The sequence below is a fragment of the Rhincodon typus genome, chromosome 7 (assembly GCF_021869965.1).
Source record: "Rhincodon typus isolate 14 chromosome 7, sRhiTyp1.1, whole genome shotgun sequence".
Lineage (NCBI taxonomy): Eukaryota > Metazoa > Chordata > Chondrichthyes > Orectolobiformes > Rhincodontidae > Rhincodon > Rhincodon typus.
The window spans coordinates 8369817-8397810 of record NC_063338.1 but is presented as its reverse complement, the minus strand read 5'-3'; the positions used below and the strand labels follow the sequence as shown (position 1 = coordinate 8397810).

General features: G+C 40.3%; 1 protein-coding gene across 1 annotated transcript in view; it reads right to left on the bottom strand.

The window, feature by feature from the left end:
* LOC109913843 (sperm-associated antigen 16 protein) overlaps nt 1–27994 on the bottom strand; it is an 801521-nt gene that overhangs the window by 408395 nt on the left and 365132 nt on the right. Inside the window, 1 exon segment of the mRNA XM_048598688.1 lies at nt 11293–11436. Within this exon segment, the coding sequence (XP_048454645.1) occupies nt 11293–11436 (144 nt within the window).

The following is a 27994-nucleotide window of genomic DNA, read 5'->3' as shown; positions in this document are numbered from 1 at the left end:
AGGGCAGTTACAGTCATTCATATTGCAGTGGTTCTGGAGTCACATGTAGGCCAATCCAGGTAAGGACGGCAGATTTCCTACCCTTAAGGACACTTGTGAATCATATGGGTTTTTACAACAATCAAGGTGGTTATATGGTCAGCATTAGGGTAACTTTTTATTCCGGATTTTATTAAATTCAAAGTTCACCATCTGTCAATGTAGGATTCGAACCCATATTCCCAGCAATTTAATCTGGGGTTCTAAATTACTTATCCAATGACATTATTCTATCCAGCATGAATAAAAGCTATATCAACAGTAACAAACTATATGAGAAATCGAAGACTGAAACACAAACAAAAATACATATAAAATAACACAAAGATAGTGATAATTTTAACCTATCACATTCCAATGTTAAAAGCAAGAGTAAGTTCACACTTGGTTTATCACCAATTAAAAATGCTGCATTTTATTCATCCCTGAACAAAGCTTTAGATCAAGAGTCATCAATTCAGGTTCAAATATCTACAATCAAAGTGTGTAAAGCTGGGTGGCACAGTGGCTCAGTGATTAACACTGCTGCCTCATAGTGCCAAGGACCTTGGTTCAATTCTAGCCTTAGACTATGTGGAGTTTGCACATTTTCCTTGTGTCTGTGTGGGTGCTCTGATTTCCTTCCACAGTCTAAAGATGTGCAGGTTAGGAGAATTGGCCATAGGAAATGCAGAGTAATGGAGTGGGTCTGGGTGGGATGCTCTTTGGAGGGCCAATGTGGACTTGATGGGCTGAATGGCCTGATTCCACAGTGTAGGGATTCAATTAATGCATTCCACCAAAAATGAATCTGTTCAAAAGGAAAAGTCTTGTTGAAAAAAGTGCCAAGAGTATATTTCTGAAATCTGGGAGTAGTGGCCATAATACTGTTAGTTTTAAGTTACTCATGGATAGGGAAAACAGCAATCCTTGGGTGAAGGTGTTAAACTGGGGGAGGACGAACTACAACAATATTAGGCAGGAACAGGAGAGTGTTGATTTGAGGCTGTTTGAAGATAAATTCGCATTGGATATGTCAGAATATTTCAAATGGCAGTTAATATCGTAGGAAGGCATTCTCGTATTCTGGTATTCTCGCCGGGCTGTTAATCCAGAGACCCAAATAATGTTCTGTGGACCGGGTTCGAATCCCGCCACGGCAGATGGTGGAATTTGGATTAAATAAATGATGACCATGAATCCATTGTCGATTGTTGGAAAGACCCATCTGGTTCACTAATGTCCTCTAGGGAAGGAAACTGTCATCTTTACATAGTCTGGCCTACATGTGACTCCAGTCCCACAGCAATGTGGTTGACTGGTAACCGCCCTCTGGGCAATTAGGGATTGGCAATGAATGCTGCCTAGCCGGCGATGCCCTCATCCCATGAATGAATAAAGAAAAATAAGAGTTCAGGAGAGGCACGTTCCTGCAAAAATGAAGAATAGGTATGGCAAATTACATGGACCTTGGATATCCAGGGATGGTATGACTTTGGTTAAAAAGAAAAAGGAAGCGTACTTAAGGTTAGGAGGATGGAAACTGACAAAACCCTTGAAGTACATAAGGGAAGTCGGAAAGAACTTAACCAAGGAAATAGAAGGGCTAAAAGGGGTCATGAAAAGTCATTAGTAAACAAGATTAAGGAGAATCCCAAGGCTTTTTATATATATATAAAAAGCAAGAGGGTAGACAGGGAAAGGGTTAGTCCACTCAAAGACAAAGGAGAAAATGTATGCGTAGAGCCAGAAGAGGCAGGGGAGGTCTTAAACAAACACTTTGTATCGGTAGTCACCAAAGAGAAGGAATAGGTGGAGGATGATCTCAGGGAAGAGAGTGACGAATTTCTAAGCCACAATGCTATTAAAAAGGAAGATGCGTTGTGCGTCTTAAAAAGTATTAAGATAGATAAATCCTCAGGTCTTGATGGGATCTATCCCAGAATACTGAGGGAGGCAAGAGAACAAATTGCTGGAGCATTAACAGACATCTTTGTATTCTCTTTGGACCCAGCTGAGGTCCCAGAGGACTGGAGAATAGCTAATGTTTTCCCATTGTTTAAAAAGGGTAACAGGGATAATCAAGGAAATTACGGGCCTATGAGCTTCATGTCAGTGGTAGGGAAATTATTGGAAAGGATTCTCAGGGACAAGACCTATGGACATTTAGAAGCAAATGGACTTATTAGTGATAGACAGCATGGTTTCGTGCCTCACTAACTTGACTGAGTTTCTTGAGGAGGTGATGAAGATGACTGATGAGGGAAAAGTGGTTAATGTCTATATGGACTTCAGTAAAGCCTTTGACAAGGTCCCTCATGGCAGGCTGGTACAAAAGGTGAAGTCACATTGTTTCAGGGATGAGCTGGCAAGATGGATACAGAACCGGTTTATTTATGGGAGACAGAGGGGAGCAGTGGAAGGATGCTTTTCAGAATGGAGGGCTGTGGCTATTAGTGTTCCACAGGGATCAGAGCTGGGACCTTTGCTGTTCCTAATCTATATAAATGTTTTGGAGGAAAATGTAGTTGGTCTAATTAGTAAGTTTGTGAACGATACAAAGATGGTGGAGTTGCAGATAGTGAGGAGGATTGTCAGAGCATACAGCAGGATATAGGTTAGTTGGAGGCATGGGCAGAAAAATGGCAGATGCAGTTTTATCCAGACAAATATGAGGTGATGCTTTTTGGAAGATCAGGTGCAGGTGGAAATTATATAGTGAATGGCAGAACGCTTATAAGTATTGATATGCAGAGAGATCTGGGTGTGCAGGCCCACAGATCACTGAAAGTGGCAGTGCAGGTAGATAACACAGTAAAAAAATCCTATGGCATGCTTGCCTCAATTGGAAGGGGCACTGAGTATAAGGATAGACAAGTTATGCTGCAGCTTTATAGAACTTTAGCTAGGTCACATCTGGAATATTGCATACAGTTCTGTTCACCACACTACCAGAAGGATGTGGATGCTTTGGAGAGGTACAGAAAAGGTTTACCGGGATGTTGCCTGGGTGTGGGGGATTTTAGCTTGAAGAAAGGTAGGATAGACTGGGTTTGTTTTCACCGGAAAGCAGGAGATTGAGGGGTGACTTGATAGAAGTTTATAAGATTGTGAATGACACGGAAAGAGTGGAAAGTATGAAAGTTTTTCCCAGGGTGAAGTGATCAATTACTAGGGGACAAAGGTTCAAGGTGTGAGGGGGGAGTTTAAAAGAGATGTGCGAGGCACATTTTCACAGAAGTACGGTGAGTGCCTGAAATGTACTGCCAGAGGAGGTGGTAGCAACAGACACAATAGCAGCATTCAAGAAGCACCTGGACAAATACATGAATAGAAAGGGAACAGAGGGATACGGATCCTGGAAGTGAAGACAGTTTTAAATTGAAAGGGCAAAATGTGCCGGCGCAGGCTTGGAGGGCCAAAGGGCCTGTTCCTGTGCCGTACTGTTCTTTGTTCTATTTTAAACAGTTAATGTTTCAATTGCATATAAAATTAGATTGCATATAAAAATAAGAAAACTAATTTTTCTTCTGTCACTCAAAGTCGTGAAATTAAGCAATATCATTTTTAAATATGACTTTGCTTTGCTTCTGTGTCATTCTTCTCTGAAGATTACGACATGCAAGTATGCGTCTGTCACAAAACCCATCATCAGTGCACCATTCCACCCTGTTATTCCAAAGTCTTCAAAACAGCTTTACCATAACTGGAGGATTCAGTTGTAGAGTTTGGAGAAGGTTTTTTAAAGGTAAATTGTAGTTATTCATTTTAAAACATTAACTCAAACCAAAAGATGAGCAATTATTAGGCAGATCTTACTGACAACAGTACCGATTACTGTTCATCTTGACCACTGGCTGTGATAACTATTTGAGAACTGAAATCCAGTGGTATCATTTGTATTACATTCAGCCCCTCAAACTTATTGGCTAATCATTAAAATGTGCAGTTTTAATGATTATTCCATATATCTTCCTTTTCCCCGTGCCCTGTGATACCTTTTCTTAATGAACATTATTTATTTTAGTTTAGAAAATGTTATTTTAACTCAGGATTCGTGATTTTTCCTGTGTCAAAAAAATCTTCCTAATTTCACTCCCGAAAGGTTTGGTTCTAATTTCAAAATTGGGTCTCTTGATCTGAATTAACCAATGAGCATAAACTTTCTTTGTCAAAATCTGTAAATATTTTAAACACCTTAATTACATCACCTCTCAAGCACATGAACTGAAGGGAATAGAAGCTGAGTTTAGACAACCTACTCTTACCATTCAACAATGTGTTGTCCTGGGGCTGAATTTTCAGCATGGAAACAAGAAACAAAAGTTAGGTTTATTTTAGGGTGAGAAACCTGATACCTGTGGGAAAGCAATTAAAGAAGCCCTTAACTGGCATGAAGAGCGGTTTCCTTGTTAACATCGAATCAGAGGGGAAGAATAAAGGTGAGCCAGATAAAGTCTGGGGCTCATTTAAACTATCTCAGGAACGATCATTGATGCTGGTTCTCCTAGTGGAGTAATCTGTAGTTTGTGCCAAAACCTCCCTTAGAGGGAATTGAGATGTCCTAGGGGAGCCAAGGGCCAGAAACCTGTGACAGTGTAGTATCCCATTTCATTGATGCTAACTTGAATCTCATTCTGGAGATGGTGAGTGAGAGGAATGAGGTTGTTTTCCAAGATCATAGCAGCAGGAGCAGAGCACCCCACTGTTCAGCATCATCTTCTCTTCCTCTTCCTCTCTTAGCATCTGCACTTGCACCAAAATCACATCTTCAAAAACTCGCTCAATGATTATTTGACATTATTAGAACTTAAAGTTGATAAGTGTCCAGGTCTTGATGGACTTCATCTCGAGCCTTTAAAGGAGTCGTTACTGAGAGGTATTGATTTTAATTTTTCAAAATTACCCAGATCCTAGCAAGGCCCTACCGGGTTCTTTATTTAAGAAATAAGGGAGACAGAAACAGGAAACTGCCAGCTAGTTATCCTAACATCTGTCAGAGAGAAAGTGCTGAAATCTATTATGAAGGAAGTCATAGCTGGGCATTTAGTAAATCTTAATACAATCATGCAGAGTCAGCATGATTTCATGAAAGGAAAACCATGTTTGACTGATTTATTAGAGTTATTTGAGGAACTAACAAGCAATGTGAATAAAGGGGAACTTGCTACAATGTCTTTGGATCTCCAAAATCACTTGTCAAGGTGTTATACCTAAGGTGCTATACAAAATGATAGCATAAAAGAGTAGGGGTTTACATATTACTATAGATAGAGGTTTGATTAGCTAAAGGGAGCGAATAGTAGTTGATAAATGGATCATCTTTAGGTTGACAAGATATAATGTGAAGAGTGCCACAGGGATTAGTGCTGGACCCTCAACTATCTGCAGTTGATATCAATGACTTGGATAAAAGAACCGGCTTTATGGTTGCCAAATTTGCTGATGACACAATGATGGGAAGGACAGCAGGTTGTGAAGTGATATAAAGAGTCTGTAAAAGGCAACAGGTGATGTAGCGAGTGGCGAAGAATTGTCATGTGGACTATAATATGGGAAATATCATTGGTTACAATTTGGCAACAAGAACAGAAAAGCAGTATGATACTTAAATGGAGAGAGATTGCTGAACTCTGCAGTACAGAAGAATTTGGGTCACTTGGCAAGGAATCACAAGGTCAGAATGCTTTCCAGCACGTGATTAGGAAGGCCAAAAATACATTGTTTATTGCAAGGGGATTGGATATTGAAAGTAGGAAATTTATGCTACAGTTATACAGGATATTGGTGGGATGATAATCTGAAGTACTCTGTACAATATTGGTCTGCTTATTTAAGAAAGGAATGAAGTAATGCGGAAAGTGTTCACTTAATTCATTATGGGTTGTCTTACAAAGATCAGTTGCACAAGTTAAGTCCGTATCTGTTGAGTTTGGAAGGATGAGGGTCATCTTATTGTAACATATCAGGTCCTGACTGGATTGGATTGGATTGGATTGAAACTGAAAGGATATTTTCACTTTTGGAGGAGACAGAAATTAGGGGACAGCGTTTAAAAGTAAGAGGTCTCCCTTTTAATTTAGAAATAAGAAGAAAGGTTTTCTTTGAAGGTGTGAATCTGGAGGCAGGGTCATTGAATATTTTGAAGTCTGGGGTCAACAGGATAGATAGGAAAGTAGAGGCTACATGTGATCTTACCAAATGGTGGAGTAGGCCTAAAGGGTTAAATAGCGATTTACTGAACCTAATTCATGTGAGAGTCTGGACAGTCTTCTATCTTCTGCAGCATTGAGCTTCAGTCATCTCCAGGCAGCTTTGTTATTGGCAGTCTTTGTTGAAGGTTTGGTTTCTATTGACTTCTTGTGATTTCTAATGAACGTATTGGCCTCAGCTGTGAAGAGGGAAGAATTTCTGTCTCACCCTCCTGGTGATTATTGCGATAGCCAGGAAAGGCATCTTGAAATTTATATACTGCCAGGCACCACTGTTTTCAGGGCCTAATTCTGCCTCAGCTTTGGATTTTCAGAGACTCTTAACATTCAGTCTTTGATAAAATTCAGGTGTGTGGCACCTTTACCATAGTAAAATGTCCTAAGACATTTCATAGGGGCATTAATGGTGAAAATTTGGCACCAAGCCATTAAGCCACACCATACAGCAGGCTTGCAGGAATTTTAAGATTTAAAGGAGAACTGGGAGATAGAGATTATAGAGGAGAGGATTTACATTGGGAAATCAATAAATTATGGTCTTAGTAATTAAGATGTAACTGCCAATAGTGGAATAAAGAAAATTGTGAGTGCACTGTTGGAGGAGCATAACAATTCTGCAGAATTGTAGGACTGGAAGAAGTTACAGTGAGGTCTAGTCTGTTTAATGCCTGACATCAGGAAATGCATCAGGGTACTCTTGTGATGATCTGCTCCAGTTTCAGCAGATCATTGGTAGAACCACTGCTGATGTAATATATTCAGGGTTTTTCCACCTTTCTGCTGAAGTTACAGTGGCCAATTGGTTGACTGCCTACGGAGATTCTCAGCATGTATCAGCTTCAGTTTCTTGCACCCAAGTTTTGATTCAGGAGCTATGTTTTTAAAAGTTAAGCCACTATATCACAAAATTTAATGGCCAGATGAAATCAAAGTCTTGGGGCAAGTTTATCTTGGTACGCTGTTAGATGTTTGTCTTATGTCTTTCTTGGTAACAGGCTAGCTAGTACAATGCCAAAAGAAAAAAAAAACTTTAATTTTTGCTGATTTACCAGTGATTTCCAGAGGTAGTCAAGGCAATCCATGTGTACCATGATTTGATTATCTTTCAAATTGTGTCAACTGCAAGAAAGATCTTTAAAATGGATCTCAAAGGATGCAACTTGAAATTCTAGTTGACACATTGTAAGTCTCTAATTTAATACCATCTTTAACTTCCTGAGTAAAACACGGTTGGGTCTTTCTTGCTGTGTTTTGTTTCTCAGTGGAATATATTGTACTTTTGTTCAACATTTTGAATTGTTTCTTCAGACATTTTCCATTAATTATTTGCCACCATGCTTTTTAAACTATTTATACAATCAACTGTAGTCAGTTCTTCCCTCATAACGATAAATTTATTTTTGTGATTAAAGTATGTCAGTTTCAAACTTAAAATGGAATTCAATAGAAGTATGATCACTATTTCCCAGAAACTGACATATTTTAATCACAAATCTTCCCTCATAACGATAAATTCATTTTTGTGATTAAAATATGTCAGTTTCCGGGAAATAGTGATCATACCTCTATTGAATTCCATTTTAAGCTTGAAACTGACATACTTTAATCACAAAAGTGAATTTATCGTTATGAGGGAAGAACTGACTACAGCCCTGGAGCATCGCACAGGCAGTGAGTCCTGGGGGCCAGTAGCAAGAGCAGGAGCTGAGGCAAGTGGGAGAAAGCAGTCTGAGAGTGACAGAGAAGCAATACCTCTGAAGCGTCGAAGGGGTTGGGTCCATGGAGCATCAGAGGGGCCCAGTCCCCGGAGCGATGGAGAGGCCATGTCCCCGGTGCGACAGGGACCAAGTTCTGGAGCGATGGAGAGGCTGTGTACCTGGAGCAATGGGGGGGGCCGAGTCCCGGAGTGATGGAGGAGACGAGGTTCAAATCCCAGTACAACAGGATTTACCTTGTTGCTGCTGAGTACCGGTGAGGTGCAGACTGGACGCTGAGCGATGCGGGACAATTGTTGGACTTGGGCCTGGCATCGCATGCTGAGCTGCTGTTATCAGACTGCTTATGCTTTCCTTTAATCCTGTTTGTGTAAGAATACTATTTTTTCACTCTGTAAGATTTGTACCTAGGTACTTGCACCTAAGATGGTGCCATTAAAAGGCAGCCATTGTAAAAACTTTTCACTGTACTCCTATACTTCTGTATTGTAGTACAAGTGACAATAAAGGATATTCTATTCTATTCTATGCACTGCACCTGGAGTAAAAGATCAGCTCTCATAAAGCAATGGTAAACATACAGTGTCCCTATCCTTCTGTTATGATCACACTCCAGGTTATTATGGTTCCAGATGGATACTCAAAACTGTCACATTCCTAGATGAAGTGGGTTGAACTTGCTCCCCTTTATGCACCCACCTCTCAGTTGGTTGCAATAAGATCCTTTCCCTTGTCTTCTACTAGCTTGTCAATGTCTTCTACTAGCTGCAACATTGGTTATTTGGTTTTTTTCTGAAGAAGAGTCCCGACCCAAAACGTCAATTTTCCTGCTACTCTGATGCTGCCTGGCCTGCTGTGTTCCTTCAGTTCCACACTGTGTTATCTCTTGTTTGGTTTCCTCTATGTTTTGCTCAAATTCTCTCACTGGAGTATCATTGCTGGCATTTATTTCTGAAATGACCAGCTCTTCGGTGGTTTGCAGCTCCTTGTGAGGGTTACGCTTCTTCACTGTTTTTGTAAGTCTGTCATTTCCTCCAACATTGCTTTGAGGTCCAGCCAATGTTTCTCTAACTGCTCATGCTGAGCCTGATATACTTCACAAATGAGTTGCTTCGGGTTGTCTCGTAGAGGAACAACACATTTATTGTATTAGCAATACATCACTTGTAGTTCATCCCGCTTCCTTCAGCTATTTATTCATCTTTATAATCTGAGCTCAGGTATCCCTTAAAAACTTTATCTCAGAGACAATATTCCCAAATATAGATTGATCCTGAGAAAGTTGTTTAGCCTTTTGCTCTTCATTCTTCTGGCTGCAGCAGTGCTGAAATTTCAGCCACACTAATTCAGAAGAAAGTGAGGCATTCTGTTTGTCTTTAAAATTAAGGTGTAAGAGTGGTTCTTTATTAGTGTGCTGCAGTTTCTGCTGTGGCACTGATACTTGATTGAATCATGATTTGCAATTAATGCAAGTCACAGCATGGTGATATATCTGCACTTGGTGATCCAGCAGTGTTGATGTAAAACATCTGTAACATGCAAGCAGATTGATTATATTTGTACTCCTGTGCTATTAGTGAACTGCCGTATGCTGAGGGTTTGACGTTTGTAATATTCGAATGATTTCCCATGTCTGGGGTATATTTCTTTTTTAAATTTGCAGGTGTAGTATATTACAATTAACATTTTTTAAAATTCATTCATCAAAGGTGGACGTCACTGTTTGATTATTACTTATCCTTAGTTGCCCTTGAGAAGGAGATGTTGAGCTACTGACTTGTTCCCTGTAATCCATTTGATGTAGGTGTACCTGCAATGTGATTAAGGAGAGATTTTGACCAAGTTACATTGAAAGGATGATGATATACTTTCAAGTCAAGGTGTGAGTGGCTTGGAGGGGATCTTGCAGGTGATGGTGTTCCCATGTATCTGCTGCTTCTAAATGGTACTGGTTATGGGTTTGAGAGGTGGAGTCTAAGAAGCTTGAGAGAATTACTGCACTGCACCTTGTCCATTGGTACACACAGCCGCTGAGCCTCGGCGGTGTAAGGAATGAATGCTTGTGGATGTGATGCCAGTCAAGTGGGCTGCTTTGTCCTGGATGATGTCCAGCTTCTTGAGTGTCATTGGAACTGCGCACATGCAGGCAAGTGGGGAGTATTCCATCACACTCTGGACTTGTGCCTTGTAGATGGTGGACAGACTTTGTGAAGTCAGGAGATGAGTTACTTACCGTAGTATTTCTAGCCTCTGATCTGCTCTTGCAGCCACAGTATTTATGTTGCTTGTCCAATGTAATGATAACCCCAGGATGTTGATAGTGGGTTTCAGGTCTTGCTGCATTTGGACATGGATTGCACTAGTATCTGCGGATTCGCAAATGGTGCTGAACATTGAATAATTAGATGTAAGCATTCCCTCTTCTGACCTTACGATGGAGGAAGGTCATTGATGAAGCAATTGAAGTTCATTGGACTAAGGACACTACCCTGAGGAATTCCTGCAGAGATGTTCTGGAGCTGAGATGACCTCCAATAACCACAACCATCTTCCTTTGTACCAGATATAACACCAAGAGTGGTTAGTTCTCCATCTGATTTCCATTGACTCCAGTTTTGGTAGAACTCCTTGATGTCAGATATGGCCTTGATGTCAAGGGCACTCATTCTCACCTCAACTCTGTTTTTCAGCTCACTTGAAAGAAAGCTGTAATGAATTGCCCTGGTGAAACTCAAACCGAGAGTCAGTGAGCTTGCTGCTCGGTGCAGTCATTATTGATGACACACTGCATTACTTTATTGAAGATCAAGAAGAGGCTGATGAAGTGGAAATTGGTCAGGTTATATTGTCTTTTTTTTTGTGTACAGGCGACATACTCTTACACTATCTATTGCTCCCTTCCCCTTGGGGGCACTTGAGACTTGAAATTTTCTAGCAGTATGAATTAGACTGGTTTTTTGGCTGGGTCAAAGTAAAGAATATTTTTAGCATAGCTTTAGGCTGGAAAATCGTAACTGTATCCTTCATTCAAAATCTAACTTTATTTTATGTTTCCTGAAAACCAAATGAATAGGTTCACTCAATAATGGTTGAGGACTGGTAAATAACACTTGGAGATTCACATTGTAGTAACATCAGTAACGTTACAGTCAATATCACAAGGCTGTCAAGGAAAATTACCAAGTTCATTTATAAATGCATTACACTATATGGAAGAGAAGCAAAAGCAAACATGAAGCACTGTGTCATCAGTTCAGCCTAGAAATGAAAAGACTACTGCAAACAAAAATATGTAAAGTTGCTCTCAGCAGGGATTTGTGCTGACTGAATGCAATGTTTGCACTAACCTGGGATGGAAGCAGCAGCCAGAAAGCCAATCACCATGACCTTCACCCGTCATGATAATGTCAATATTGGGAATGGACCACATCTTCCAGAGGCGTTCATCACTTCCAGTCACTAGGATTTGTTTCCGTGGGTGAAGAGCTAGGCTATAAAAAGATGAGGAGATAAGTTTTCAGTAGTACACTCTGAGCTTTTCAAACTGTCATGGGAATACTGTTGATAGAATATCTTCATCATGTTTTGTTATCTCTAAATTGCATTGTAATCTAATTCTAGAAAGAATGTAATTTAATATATACTTTGATGACTGAGTTAATCCACAGAAAATAAAGATGACAAAATAATTTGTCTTATCTATCATATTACTATAAGAAAGAACTTACTCTGCACTGAATGGTAGTTCTTTTTTATTTAGCAGTAGATTGCATACATTAGACAGATTTTAAATGACATACAAACACAATAATGATCAAAGTAGCATCAATCCAGATGTGAAGGCTCATGAGGGAACAAATAATCTTAAAACAAACAGTTTATAGAAAAGACTATGTAAATGATTGCAAATGGCATAAAGATTTTTTTTAAAATCTCTGTTGATCAGAAGGATTTTATTACTTGGATAACACCAAAGCTTCAGTAGCTGAATGTGAATGCAATCACTCTGGTGGTAAGCACAGGTTTTACAACTATCACATTCATAAGGATGTGTTAACAAAGGTGACCAATTTGAAACAAAAATTACAAACGAAGAAATAAAGGTTAGATCTTTCATTTTACACCCAAGTATTGAATTGGCATCGCTATTAAAACCTACCAGTTGAAAGATCTGGATATCGCAATTCAAGGCCTCGAGGTATCCCAAAACGTTTTTACATTAAATGAAATATTTTTGAGATGTAGACAATGAAAATGTGGCAAATATGCACACAGCAAGTTCCCATAACCAGACATGATAATATCCAGAATATCCACCTTACTGATGTTTGCTGAGAGATCGTTATTGGACAGAAAGCCAGGTGAATTACCTTGCTTTTTTTGAATAGTATTAGCAAGTCTGTTACATCTACTTGAGAAGGCAGATGGAGTCTCAGTTTAACATCTCATCTGAAAGATGATACCCTCTTTGCAGCTGTCCATCAGGACTACACTGAAATGCCATCCTGGATTATTTACTCAAGTATCTGGCATATCATTTAAACCCATGGCCTTTTGATTGTTACCACTGAACCAAGCTTGGCATCTCAAAAAATTGTGTTAATACTCTAAGCCAAGCAGACAGACACTGGGTACGTCTGCATACTAAATGGCTGGCCTCATCTCACAATGTAAGATCATCTCGTTATCATAATTTGCCAGCCCTTATATGTTACAAGTGATGAGATGTTACTGAGGGAAGTGTAGAAAATAGGAGGTATTGCTCAGAAAGAGCATCAAATTAAAGTTTATGTCCAGCACTTTTACATTATTGACAATCAATAAACACTTTTTCAGCTTTCTCACTGACTTTTGCCAACAATGTAACAATGGTTCCATTTGCTTCATAAGATTACTGATGTTGAAAACATAAATATGATCATCAGCAAAGTCAGCAACTTCATTCAAACATGTGTGATGTCAGACTTTGACCCAGAAGCTGTCAGTTCAAGTTCTGTTACAGACACTTGAACAGAAAAGCTACACATACTCAACCGTAGCACAATTCAGAGGGACTGCTTTCTTTCAGATCAGAAATTTTATGCTCACTTTGATACATTACAAGTTCAGGATGTATATAACGTGGCTGCTGCCCAAACATCCTTGCATAATCATTTATTCCACAGTAAGATAACAGGCAGCCATGCCCACATCTAGCAACGCAAGATCACTGGTAGCGGGGTTGATTTTTGACCTGGTCTGAGGCATAAAACAAGTTGCCAATTAGCTGCTTTAAAACAAAAAAAGGCAACTTTGCATTCCATTGATTTCAGGTAGCTGTGAAAGATCCCATGAAACAATTTTCAAGCAGAAATTTTTAATTTGAATTCATTTGTAGGATGTGGGTGTCGCTGGCTGGGCAGCATTTATTATCTGTCCCTAGCTGCCCTTGAGAAGGTGTTGATGAGCTGACTTCTTGAACCACTGCAGTCCACCTGCTGTGGGTTGACCAACAATGCCATTAGGGGAGGGAATTCCAGGATTTTGACCCAGTGACAGTAAAGGAATCGCAATAAATTTCCAAGTCAGGAAAGCGAGTGGCTTGGAGCGGAACTTGAACGTGGTGGTGTTCCCATGCCTGTGGCTCTTGTCCTTCTAGATCAAAGTGATGATGGATTTGGAAGGTGCTGTCTGAGGATCTTTTGTGAATTTCTCAGTGCGTTTGTTGATAGTACACACTGCTGCTACTGAGTGTTGGTGGTGGAGGGAGTGGATGCTTATGGATGTAGTGCCAATCAAGCACGCTGCTTTGACCTGGATGGCATCAAGCTTTTTGAATGTTGTTGGGGCTACACTCATCCAGGTAAGTGGGGTGTATTCCATCACGCTTCTGACTTCTACCTTGTTGATGGTGGACAGGCTTTGGGGAGTCAGGAGGTGAATTACTTGCTGCAGTATTCCTAGTTTCTGATCTGCTTGTGTAACCACTGTGTTTATGCTGTGAGTCCAGTTGAGTTTCTGGTCAATAATAACTGCCAGGAATGTTGATAGTGGGGGATTTAATGGAGGAAACACCAAGACATGGTGATTAGATTGTCTCTTATTGGTGATGGTCATAGACTGGCATTTGCGTCGTACAAATGTTACTTGCCACTGGTCAGCCCAACCCTGGATATCGTCCAGATCTTGTTGCATTTGCTTTAGTATCTGAGGAGTTGCAAACGGTGCTGAACATTGTACAATCATCGGCGAATATCCCCATTTCTGACCTTATGATGGAGGAAAGGTCATTGATTAAGCAGCTGAAGATAGTTGGGCCGAGGACACTACCCTGAGGAGCTCCTGCGGAGATGTTCTGGAGCTGAGATGACTGACCTCCAACAACCACGGCCATCTTTCTATGTGTCAAGTATGACTCCAACCAGCGGAGAGTTTGCTCCTGATACCAATTGATTCAAGTTTTGCTAGGGCTCCTTGATGTCACACTCAGTTGAATGCAGCTTTGATATCAAGGGCTGTCACTCTCAACTCACCTCTGGAATTCAGCTCTTTTTGTCCCTGTTTGAACCAAGGCCGTCTGCAGATGTATTTGTCCATGACAGTTTCCGTAAGAGCGACTACTACACAGTCCTTGTGGAGATGAAATCCCACCTTCACATTGAGAGTAACCTCCATCGTATGATGTGGCACTATCACCATGCTAAGTAGGACAAACTTCGAATAGATCTAGCAACTCAGGACTGGACATCCATGAGGAGCTGTGAGCCATCAACAGCAGCAGAATTGTACTCCAGCACAATCTCTAATCTCATGGCCTGGCATATCTCCCGCTTAAACATTGCCATTAAGCCAGGGGCTGGACCAGGCATACCTGAAAATGAGGCGTCAAACTGGTAAAGCCACCAAGCAGGACTACTTGCATGACGAACAGCATATGCAGCAAGTAATAGACAGAGCTAGGCGATCCCACAACACATGGACCAGATCTAAGCTCTTTAGTCCTGCCACATCCAGTTGCGACAATTAAACAACTTATTGGAGGAGGCGGCTCCACAAATACCTCCATCCTTAACGATGGAAGAGCCCAGCACATCAGTGCAAAAAATAAGGCTGAAGCTTTTGCATCAATCCTCAGCCAGAAATGCCGAGTGGATGAGCCATCTCGGTCTCCTCCAGCAGTCCCCAGCATTACAGATATTAGTCTTCAGCCAATTTGTTTCACTCCATGTGATATCAAAAAACTGTTGGAGAAACTGGATACTACAAAGGCTATGGGCCCTGACAACGTTCCAGCAACAGTACTGAAGACTTGCCACTCCCCTAGGCAAGCTGTTCCAATACAGTTACAACACTGGCATCTACCTGACAATGCGGAAATTGCCCAGGTATGTCCTGTACATAGAAAGTAGGACAAATCCAACCTGGCCAATTACCACCCCATCAGTCTGTTCTCGATCATCAAAAATAGTGCCATCAAACCCCACCTGCTCAGCAATAACCTGCTCAATGATGCCCAGTTTGGGTTCTGCCAGGGCCACTCAGCTCCTGACCTGGACAGTGCAATCTGGACAGTGAAAGAAGAGAAAAGAGAAGTTTAATACATGTTTTATCATTGTGTGCTAAAAATGAAAGAGGGGGGATGCACTGCAGAAATAATCCCCCATGTCTGAAATAGACCATCAGCCAAATTAGAAAATGCAGGTTGGTTCATTGACAGAAAAACTTGTAATCCCTTCAACTCCCTTCCTGCTTCACTGTCCAATAGCCTGCAGCTCTCCAACGCATTTGAACATCCCATATTACCATTGTAAGAACTACTGCCGAGGACCACATTGTCTCTTCATTTTCCTTTGAACTGTGGCTCAGTGGTTAACACTGCTGCCTCACAGTGCCAGGAACTTGGATTCGATTCTCCCTTCGGGCGACTGTCCGCGTGGAGTTTGTACATTCTCCCCATGTCTGCGTGGGTTTTCTCTGGGTGCTCCAGTTTCCTCCCACAGTCCAAAGATGTGCAGGCTAGGTGGATTGGCCTTGTTAAATTGCCCATGGTGTTCAGGGATGTATAGATTAGGTGGGCTATTGGGGAATGGGTGTGGGTGGGATGCTCTGAGGGTCAGTGTGGACTTGTTGGGCTGGAGGGCCTGTTTCCACACTGTAGGGATTCAATGATCTATGAACTGATAACTTTCCATAAAGCTTAGATCTTTCGAACACTTGAACATTCCTCTGGAAAGGGCCTTGCAGTACCTCCCAAGTGAATAAAAGATTTGTCATTTGAGGGTTAATTTCTCTCTGACTTTGGCCTCCAACTTTTGTTATCCTTACTTCATTAAAGGTTAACATTCATCCAAATATCCTTCTTCCTTTTTGTTTCTAAGATACATATATATGCTTTTTCTCTTCTACATTCCTTTCCTTCTTCCTATGAGATAACTGTGTGTGGTTTGGGAGTGCTTTGGCCAAGAATACCATTCTCATCAGAAACACCATCTATTGAAAACCGTATTCAAATCATCAGCTTGTAATTTTTAGTTTTCTATTGTCTTGGTGAATTACGGGTGCTTCTGCTTGGTAAAAGGTTAAATGTTGATTGTGGTGGCAAGGCTTTGATTAAGTGATCTAATTCTCCAACAGACAGAGATCATGCTAGGACTGTACAACAACATGCTCTGGGGAAATGTTGGCCCAGTGGTCACGTCACTTAACCAGCAACTCCAAAAGTCCAGGCTTTGCTCTGGGAACATGGGTTCAAATCCAACAGTTGCAGATAATTTAAATTCAATTCACAAATTTGGACCTGAAAGCTAATCTCAGTAATAAAGGCCATAACACCATTGTTGATTGGTTTAAAAACCTGTCTGGCTATAAAGGTTCTCGAGGAAAGCATATCTGCAATTGTTACTCCCAACTCCTTACCCACAACAATGTGGTTGACTCCTAACTTCCCTCTAACTTGGCCTAGTGTGCCACTCAGTTCAGGGGCAGTTAGGGACGGACAACAGATGCTGGCCTTGTGAGCAATGCGCACACTTCATGCCTGTGCCATGATGAGCCCACTCAGAACTTTATCTGTTCCAGTAAGATTGCCTTTTATTTTTCCAAACTCCTGTAAGTATAGAACCCAACTTCCTCAAAAGATTGATAAGATAATAAGGGTTAACAATTAAGTTGCTTTTTGTATTACTTGCTGTAGCTGTATGTTAATATCTTGTGATTCTTGTGTAAAAATACTCAGATCCTTTTGCACTGCAGCAGTCTGTATTCTCTCTCCATTTGAAAAATATTTTACTTTTATTAACTTCAGCCTATAATTCTCTCACGTTGTACTCCAATTGTCAAATTTTTGCCCACCAACGAACCCACCTGTAGCCTTTTCCACACTTTTGGTGTCCTCCCTAACACTTACTTTTCTACCTATTCTTTGCAGTCAGAAAATTTGGTTGAAATATTTTCAGATCCTTTGTTCAAGTTATTAATATTGATTGCCAATAGTTGAGTCCTCAGCACTAATCCCTGTCACTAAATTCCAAGATTAGTACTGCCCTGAATTCACAAAAAGATAGCCCTAAATAAAAGTTGTGTTCTTTTTATGAAAACATTCTTACTATTTCAATTTTATGCTTTGATCTCACTATTTTTATACAATGCAGAAGGCTACGATTGAGGGCATATTGATTTTATGATATTGAGCCTTAAGTATTAGATTCATGACATCTCTAAAGCAATAAGGAGTGGACAATGACTTGTAAGCCTTGCCGGCAATGCCCAAATACTGAGAACAAATACAAAAAACACAGGATAGGCAACATTCCAATGTTGCATTTTCTGTTGCTAAACAATAGATTACTGGAAGAGTACTCATTTTATAAATGTATATGCAGGGAATAATATAGCTCACTGCAACCATTCGGTTGTTAATTAACCTTATAATAAACCATGAGAATTAAATCTGAACTGTTCATTACTTCCACCTGACCTAAAAGATTTGGTTCTGACCTTGAACTTACTCTGTTATCAATAACTCTTCATAATATTCAGTACTTCATTCTCAGCCACTGTTAATGTTGTTGCAATTGGTAGGGCCACTAATGTCCAATAACATTCATATAACAGTACTAATGTTTTGTAAGGTTATTGCGAGTTCATTGACACACATCCCACAGTGATAAATATAAATTTCTATGCAAAGCATTAGGTACAATGATAAACAATTTGGGTGAATTACAGATTTATGGATATCATCAACCTAATGTGAAGTTTTCTTTCAAATGAGTGACATCATTATTCGTTTGAGTAGAACACAATAATTGGGATAAGTTATGTCCTCGTCACTTATTCCCAAATAATACCATTTTATATTGTACATGAGGTCACATTTTACCTTCTTTTCCATTCAGGATAATAGTCAATTACACTAAAGGCTCTGCTGACGGCACAAGTCTAGGCAGCTATCTAGAATGGAGACTAATCATTGTTTGTTGCATTAAGTAAATGAAACATGCACATATTTTAAGTTTGAAGTACACAATTTAAAGGAAAGTAAATCTGATGCATAAATGTGCAACCTAAGTCATATAATTTGAAGGAAATGTAATGGAAACACTGGATAGCAATAATATAATTGGATGAATATTACAGAATGATACAGTGTAATAATACTTATCCAATTGCCATTTGTAAGTCATAATAGAATCTGACTCCAAACGATCAGATAGTGCATACCAAATGAAGATAGCAGTGACGACAATACTGTTGAATTTTACGTCCTGTTTGAAAGGGAGAGGAATGAGTCTAAGATTAGTAGTTTAAACTTGAAAAAGAGCAACTGTGGGCATGACAGTTGAGCTAGCTGAAGCAAACTGAGATACTAGGCTCGATATTTAAAGTGTCATTCCAGAATACTCAGAATAAGTACATTCCAACTATAAAGAAAAATTCCAAGGGGTTGGTCAGTCATCTCTGGTCAACTAAAGAAGGAGAGGATCAAGCTCAAAGAAAAAGCCCATAATTGCACAAAGGTGAGTGGCTGGTCAAATGACTGGTTGGAATATAAAGAATGGCAGATAATGACCAAAAGACTAAATGACAAAACTCATCTGGACTAAGTAGCTTGAGGCCACTTTTGGAGTACTGTATACAGTTCTGTTCACCTTCCTCGAGGAGAGATATTGTTAAACTGGAAAGGATGCAGAAAAGATTTACAAGGATGTTACTGAGGCTGGAGTGTTTGGGTTGTAAGGAGAGGTTACATTGCCTGGGACATTTTTCCCTGGAGCATAGGAGGCTGAGGGGTGACCTTATAGAGATTTCTAAAAGTATGAGAGGCATAAATAAGGTGAATAGCCAAGGTCTTTTCCCAGGGTGTGGAGTTTAAAACTAGAGGGTGTAGGTTTAAGATGAGAGGGTAAAGATGAAAAAAAGTCCTGAGGGGCAACTTTTTCACACAGAGGGTGGTTTGCATATTGAATGATGGTGGTGTGTATATGGAATGAACTGCCAGAGGAAATGGTAGAGGCAGATACAATTACAACATTTAAAAGAAATTTGGAAAGGTATATGAATAGGAAAGGTTGAGAGGGATATGGGCCAAACACAGGTAAGTGAGATGAATTTAGTTTGGGAAATTTGGTTGACATGGATGGTTTGGACTGAAGGGACTGTTTCCATGTTGTATGACTTTATGACTCTGTGACTTCTGTTGTAGGATAGCTATTGGAATGAATTAATCTTTAGAATTAGAATTAGGTTTTATTGTCACATGTACAGGAATACGGGACTACAATGAAAAGTTCACAATGTCGCCAATCACGGCACAATCTTAAGTACAAAGTACCTAGGTACAAAATCTTAGATAAAAAGTAGAAAAATAAAGAAATAAGTTAAAAGTTCAACATTACTGGGCACTTGGAAAAACTCAAAATTGGTAACAGTCAGTAAAACTTTGTGAAAGGGAAATCATGCTTAACCAATTTATTGGAATTATTTGAAGGAGTAACATGCACTGCGGATAAAGTGAGCCTATAGATATATTGTAATTAGATTTGCAGAATGTTTTGGCAAAGTTCCATGTAAAAGGTTCTTGTACAAACCAGGACCTCATTGCAGCGGGGTGGCATGGACAGAAGATTAATTGAATCACAGAAAACAGAATATGTGTAAGTGGATCATCTTTAGATTGGCAAGATTAGGATTCTACAGGGGTCTGTGTTCGCCCTCAAATTTTTGTAATTTATGTCAATGACTTAGAAGGAGCTAAATTTGCAGGTGACACAAACATATGATGCAAACATATTAGGAAAGAGTGCTGTGAAGATATAGGAAGGATACAGATATAGACATAAATGGGTGAAATGAGGGGGAAAAAAGTCTGACATATGGAGTATAATGTTCGAAAGTGTGAAGATATTCAATTTGGCATGAAGAATAAGAAAGCTGACTATTACTTAAATGGAGAATGACTGTAGAATTCCAAGTTGCAGAGAGGTTCAGGTATTCTAATGTATAGATCACAAATCGTTAGCATGCAGATATAGCATGCAATCAGGAAGGTTAATGGGTTGCTAGCCTTTATCATATGAGGAATTGAACATGAAAGTACACAGAACATTGAACAGTATGGCATAGAAACAGGCCCTTCAGTCCATGATGTTGCGCCAAACATGACACCAAATTGAATTAATCCCTTCTGCCTGCTCTTGGTCTGTTTCCCTCCATTCCTTGCAAATTCATGTGCTTATCTAAAAATCCCTGAAACACCCCTATCATATCTGCCTCCACCACTACGCCTGGCAGTGCGTTCCAGATTCTTACCACTCTCTGTGTAAAAAAACTTGCCCCTCACATTTCCTTTGAACTTTTCCCTTCTCACCTTAAATGCATACCCCCTAGTATTAGACATTTCAACTCTGGGAAAAAGATTCTGACCATCAATCCTATTTATGCATCTCATAATTTTATAGACTCCTATTACATCTCCCCTCAGCCTCTGCCGTTCCAGAGAAAACAACTCAAATTTTTCTAGCCTCTCCTTATAGCTCACACCCTCTAATCCAGGCAGCATCCAGGAAAACCTCTTCTGTAGCCTCTCCAAAGCCTCCACATCCTTCCTATAATGTGACGACCAGAACTGAATGCAAAACTCTTAAGTGTGGCCTAACCAAAATCTTACAAAGCTGCGACATGACATCCTGACTCTTGTACTTAATTCCCTGACCAATTAGGCAAGCATGCCATATGCCTTCTTTACCACCTTATCTACTTGTGTGGCCACTTTCAGGGAGCTATGGAATTGAACTCCAAGATCCCTCTGTAAATCCATGCTGTTCAGGGTCCTGCCATTAACTGTACACTTTGCCTTAACATTTGATCTCCCAAAGTGCAGCACCTCACACTTACCCACATTAAACACAATCTGTGATTTCTCCACCCAGATCTGCAACTGGTCTATACCCATTGTATCCTTTGATAATCTTCTACACAATCTACAACTCCACCGATCTTTGTACCATCTGCAAACTTACTAATCCACCCATCTACATTTTCATCTAAGTCATTTATATATATATATACGTCATAAACAGCAGAGGTCCCAGTATGGATCCTTGGAGAAGACTACTTGTCATGGACCTCCAGCCAGAAAAGCACCCTTCCACCACTACATTCTGCCTTCTATGAGCAAGCCAATTCTGAATCCAAGCGCCCAAGTCACCATGGATCCCATGCATCTTAACCTTCTGGATGAGCCTACCATGAGGGACCATGACGAAAGACTTACTAAGATCCATGTACACAACATCCACTGCTCTCTACTCTCATTGATCACCTTCGTCACCTCCTCGAAAAATTCAATCAATAAGACGTGACCTGCCCCGCACAAAGCCATGCTGATTGTTCTTAAGTAGGCCATGCTTTTCCAAATGCGTGTAAATCCCATCCCTAAGAATTCTTTCCAAAAGCTTCCCAACCACTGATGTAAGACTCACTGGTCTATAGTTTCTTGGATTATCGCTATTTCCCATCTTGAGCAGAGGAATAACATTAGCTATTGGCCATTCCACCAAGACTTCTCCAGTGGCTAGCGGGGATACAAAGATCTTGGTCAAGGCCCCAGCAATCTCCTTCTTGCTTCTCTCAATAACCTGTGGTAGATCCCTTCAGGCCCTGGGGACTTATCCACCTTAATGCTCTTCAAGAGACCTAACACCACTTCTTTCTTGATCTCAAAGTGTCCTAGCATATTAGCATGCTCCACATTAATCTCACTATCTTCCAAATCCTTCTCCTGGGTGAATACCAACACAAAGTACTCATTTAAGATCTCGCTCACATCCTCCGCCACAAGTTTCCTCCTTTATCCCTCTCCCTAGTTATCCTCTTGTTTTTAATATATGTATAGAATGCCTTGGGATTCTCTTTAACCCTACTTGCCAAGATCATTTCATGACCCCTTGATTTTGATTTTATTGACACATGCACGGAAATAAAGTGAAAAGCTTTGTTTATGAACGGTACAGGCAGATCACAGCAAGAAAAGGATGTACAGATCAGAAAGACTTAGAGGCATACAGATTACATTGCAGGTTACATTTTTTGAGGTTAGAGTCCATTCAGCAGTCTGATAATGGCTGGAAAGAAGCTGTTCCTCAACCTGCTTGTGAGTGTGTTCGGGCTTTTGTATCTTCTACCTGACAAAAGAAGTTGTAGGAGGTCATTACCAGGGTACGATGGGTCTTTGATGGTGTTGGCCGCCTTTCCGCAGCAGCGGGGGTGTAAACAGAGTCTATGGATGGAAGGTTGGCTTCCATGATGGTCTGGGCTGTGCACACCACCTTCTGTAGTTTCTTATGATCCTGGGCAGATTGGTTACCCTACCAGGCTGTTATGCACCCTGACAGTATGCTTTCAATGGTGCATCTGTATAAGTTGGTGAAGGACTTTATGGACATGCCAAATTTCCTGAGCTGCCTGAGGAAGAAGCGGCATTGTTGTGCCTCTTGACTGTTGCTTGACTTCTTTCTCCACATAATTTCCTGCTTGAGTTTTTCCTGCTTGCTTTATATTCCTCATGGGCCCTATCTGAATTTAGCTTCCTGAACCTTACATATGCTTCTTTTTCTCCTTTTGACTAAATTCACAACCTCCCTCGTTATCCAAGGGTCCCTTATCTCACTATCCTTGTCCTTTCTCCTTACTGGAAAACGCCAGTCTTGAACTCTGATCAGTAGGTCTTAAAACAACTGCCACATGTTAAATGTGAACTTGCCCGAATACAACTCCTCTCAATTAACATTTCCTAGCTCCTGTCTAATATTGATATGATTTGCGCTCACCCAGTTTAGTACCTTTCCGCAAGGTCCTGACTTATCCTTATTCATAGCTATCTCAAAACTAAGGAATTGCGATCACTGTTTCCAAAATGCTCTTCACTGAAAGGTTAGTCACCTGGCCAGGCTCAGTAATCAATACAAGGTCCAGTCTGGCCCCTCCTCTGGTTGGACTATCCACATACTGTTTCAAGAAGCCCTCTTGGATACTGCCCCATCTAAGCCTTTTGTTCTAAGGGAATCCCAATCAATGTTGGGGAAGTTAAAGTCACCCACAATGAAAGCTCTTCTGTTATTTCATCTTGCCATAATCTGCCTAATTATTGGTTCATCAATGTCTCAGTGGCTGTTGGGGGGCCTACGGTATAATCCTATCAGAGTGATTGCACGCATCTTATTTTTGAGCTGTACCCATATTGCCTCAGTGGATGAGCCTTCCAGTATGTCCTCTCAGTGCAGATGTGACATTCTCCCTGATTAGTAATGCAACTCCTCTCCCTCTTTTACCTTAGTCTCTATCTCATATAAAACAACAAAACATGGGAAAATTGAGCAGGCTGTCCTGTCCCTCTCTCAACCAAGTTTCGGCAATGGCCACAACATCATAGCCCCATGTACTGATCCAAGCTCTAAGCTCATCTATCTTGCCTATAATACACCTTGCACTGAAATAAACTCACTTCAGCAGTACCATCGTGTTCATTTATCAGTCTCTGCCTGTCCTTCCTTTCTGACTTACTGGTCCTAACATCTATCTTCCCCTCAATCCCTCCACTTGCTGACCTGCTGCTCTGGTTCCAAGCCCGCTCTAACTAAGGGTGCTATGCTTGGTGAGGCCATATCTTGAATACTGTATACAGCTTTGGTCTCTTTGTTTAAGGAAGGATGTAAATGCATCAGAAATGGTTCAGAGGGCCTAGTGCACCCAGCTTCAAGTTGAAGTATTTTGCCGCAGTCTGGAATATTTAAGGTCAGCAGCCTAAAAGGCACTAATAAGGACATTTGTAGAGTAGTTGGTGGAAAACATGTGCCCTTTCCATGCAACCAAGCACATGCTCCTGATACTGCATCCAAGCAGCTCTGCTCAAGAACAGAATGGTGCTGACTGATCTTTTAGACAAGAGTTATTGAAATAAATTAATCAATGTGTACTTAACGTAACAATAAAAAAAAATGTTCAAGTATATTTGAAGGTTGGGTATTTACAAGGCTGCCAGTCATATCTAGGAACAGAAAATTACCATTGCACAATATTTTTCTCTTTGCACTCAATGCTTCTGTTTAAAATGCTACCCAATTAAAGTTGAGATATTCTGCAGCAAACTAAAATTGCTCCATGAAGACGAGTATAGACAATTGGACCTGCAGTGAGACTTTACATGACTAATTGTTAGGTGCATTCTTGATTAAAAAAAAGTACAACAAATCACAGTTACCTTGAAAATTGTGCAAGGAGGTTGTCCTTATTGTTCATTAACCAACATGCCTTGCATCTTAAGTAAAAGTTCAGTACATCCAAAATAAAAATAAATTTGACGAAGGTTTTTTTTGTATCACATGTACACAGAAGTGAACTTACAAAAAAGTAGTCTATTTTGAAAAACGCAGTTTCAAAATATGATCACCTGTAATGCAGTAATGCAATTCTAAACATATAAGACAAAGGATACGGTATATCAAATATTGAAAATATTGGATAGATTTTACCTGAAATCGGCTAAGCGTCAATTTCAGAGAAATCATGCAGGATTTCTCTTTATGAGCTTTAACAAGTTTTCTCATTCTATTACCTGAAGTTTTTTTTATTTCAAAAATATACTTTATTAATAAAAATATCTTTTTATACACACATTCACTGAAACATTTCGGATCTGTACAGTAGAATATGGAGAAACAAATCAATATTGGAGTTTGACTCTATCCAGCAAACAAATCAAAGGGATTTCTTACTTATACAAGACTATATTTGCATACATTTGAAGCAATAGGGAGGTCCAATAACTGAAAGGACCCCCATTTAACTTTGGCAGAACAACTTCAGACAGTGGTCTTTCCCCACTGTATAACGGAAGCTGCCCTAAACCTTAGTGGATCCCTCCATATGTGGTCCTGGACCTTGAAAAATGCCAGTCTGCAATACTCGGTTGAGGTCAACTCCTTGTTCTGGAAGACGAACAAGTTCCAGGCAGACCAAAGAGCGTCTTTCACCAAGCTGATAGTCCTCCAGGTGCAGTCAATGTTTGGTTCAATGTGCGTCCCAGGGAACAGACCATAGAACATATGGTTATGCATCAGAAGCTGAACGGGATGAACCTCGACAAGAACCACTGCATTGCTCTCCAGACTTCTTTTACAAAGGCTCATACCAGCAGGAGATGTGTGACAGTCTCTACTCCCATGCAGCCACTTCGAGAGCAGCATGCAATGGTAAAGAGAGTCTGGGCATACATGAACGATCTCACAGGTAAAACCCTTCTCGCCACAAGCCAAGTGATGTCTTGGTGCTTGTTGGAAAGTTCTGGTAACGAGGCATGCTTGCAAATCATTTTGACGGTCTGCTCAGAGATCCACCTTCTCCTTTTCCATGGGATCTCAAGGACGCTACGTGCTGACCATTTCCTGACTACTTGTCGTCAAAGGTGTTTTTCTTTGCAAATTTCTCCACAAAGGACAAGTGATATGGAAAGGTCTAACTGCTTGGCGCGTTTTGCGGTAGCGGGGCCAGTCCCATCCTTCGCAACACCGGGATTAGGTAGAACCTCAGTATGAAGTGACACTTGGTGTTTTCACACAGTGGGTCTATGCACAGCTTGATGCAGCCACATACAAAGGTGGCTATCAGGGTGAAGGCAGCATTGAGTACATTATTCCTTCCCTTATCCAGAGTTTTCTATATGGTGTTCCTGTGGACACGGTCCATCTCAGACCTCCAGATGAAGTGCTCGGGTGACTGCAATGTGACTGACCCTGTCCTCAAAGTGTCCTGGCAGCAGCATTACTAGGACAGGTGCCAGATCGCTCCAAAGTGCACACTGAAGTCCAGAACTGTATTGCAAGTGAGCCAGGGATGACCGATGAAGTGCAGTGAGGCTAGAATAAATCTGATGCCAACCTCTCTAAATGGAGGGTGCTAGCAGTTGCTCCTCAGGGTGAGTGCCCTACGGTTTTGGGGACTGCTGTCTGACATGGAGGCAAGCACTGAGCTGAAGCTCCCATTTACTTTGACGTTCATGTTTGGAACTGTTGCCATCTAGTTTCTCTCTGGCACATGGGACCATAGGAAAATGTATTTTACTGAGGCAAGATTAAGTACTAATAACACACAAATGGATGTAAATAGGCCTCTTGCCACTTACTAGCAAGATTCATCTCTTGCTGTTCAAAACTAACTTCAGAATGGGACTTTGTTTCCTTGATGCAAGAATCTTATTTCTGCCTGATCTGGCCATATTTTCCCAACTGACATGCCAATGCTCAGGTCATTTAGGGGCTGCAAAGATTCCACCCTTTGTTTTCTTTTGGTCAGTGGAATCAAATTGTTGTGACATTAACAAACTAGTTACCTTATATTTAATAATTGCTACACCATGTATTTTTAGCTGTGAAACACAAACATATATGTGCAAAAGCAAGATACTGTGTAATACCTCCTAAGTGTTTCCAGCAGTTCTGTTTTTATTTCAAACATATGTCTGGCCAACTTTAAAAGAAACTGCAACTGAGGAAGAATGAGTATAATAAAGAATAGAATTCCATTTTAACTGCTAATTAAGAATCCAACCTTCGGGAATAAGAAAGATAGCAAATCCAAGTTCTGTAAAACATAATTTCAGCTATTAGCAATGGGATGGAGAAGTTTGTAATTAAACAATGATCTTTGAATTGCTTGCATGTTGATTAAATCAGATGTGTAATTTTTGGGTTATGTGAGTGAGGATGCAAGATCATCGCAGAAAGGGTCTTAAAACATACCAAAGATGGGATTTTGTTGTGAGAATGAGTTTTTTCTGGGAGAAATTGTGATATGAATCCTTCTTCACTTCATTGGCTTTTTTTCAGTGAATATGAACTATAAAAAAATCAATCTGTACCAATTAGCATGTTTATGGCCTCTGGGCACTTTCTCACTCTGTGGGGACACCTGTCAGGTACAACACTTTTCATTACTGGTACATATACTACTTATGAAAATAAGCACATAGTGCTGAATAATGGCAGATTCATGAGATCAGCCCTTAACATATCACTGTTGGGGATTGGCCTTTGAAGGTTGGCGCTGTGAATTCCAGATATAAGCTTTTCAAAAATGATAGATTTGGGGAATTGTGTGTAAAACAGTAACTTCATCAGGGAATGAGATAATGGTCATAAAATTCTGGAATTCCATTAACAATTCCTATCTTCTGAACCTTAAATAAGACTTATTCCCTCCTGGTTTCAATTTTTTGTTGATGTTTCTTTATAATAACTGATAGAGGTTGCTTTAGAAGTCTAGCTTTTTATTTAAATTAGAATGAGTGGCAGATTTAATGTTGCTGTTTCATTTTAATGCTGTACCTTACACTGCACCAATTCTTTCTATTTTGTTTTTCACCCGCTGATTTTGCTTCACATAATAGATAATTATTTCTAATGAACTGAGCTTCATTTATCACTATATTACTTTTTATTATTGATTCTTGCCTGCAGCTGGTTTAACCTCCACTATTCCATCTAATTTTGCTATTGCTAGTCTCAGAATCAGTTA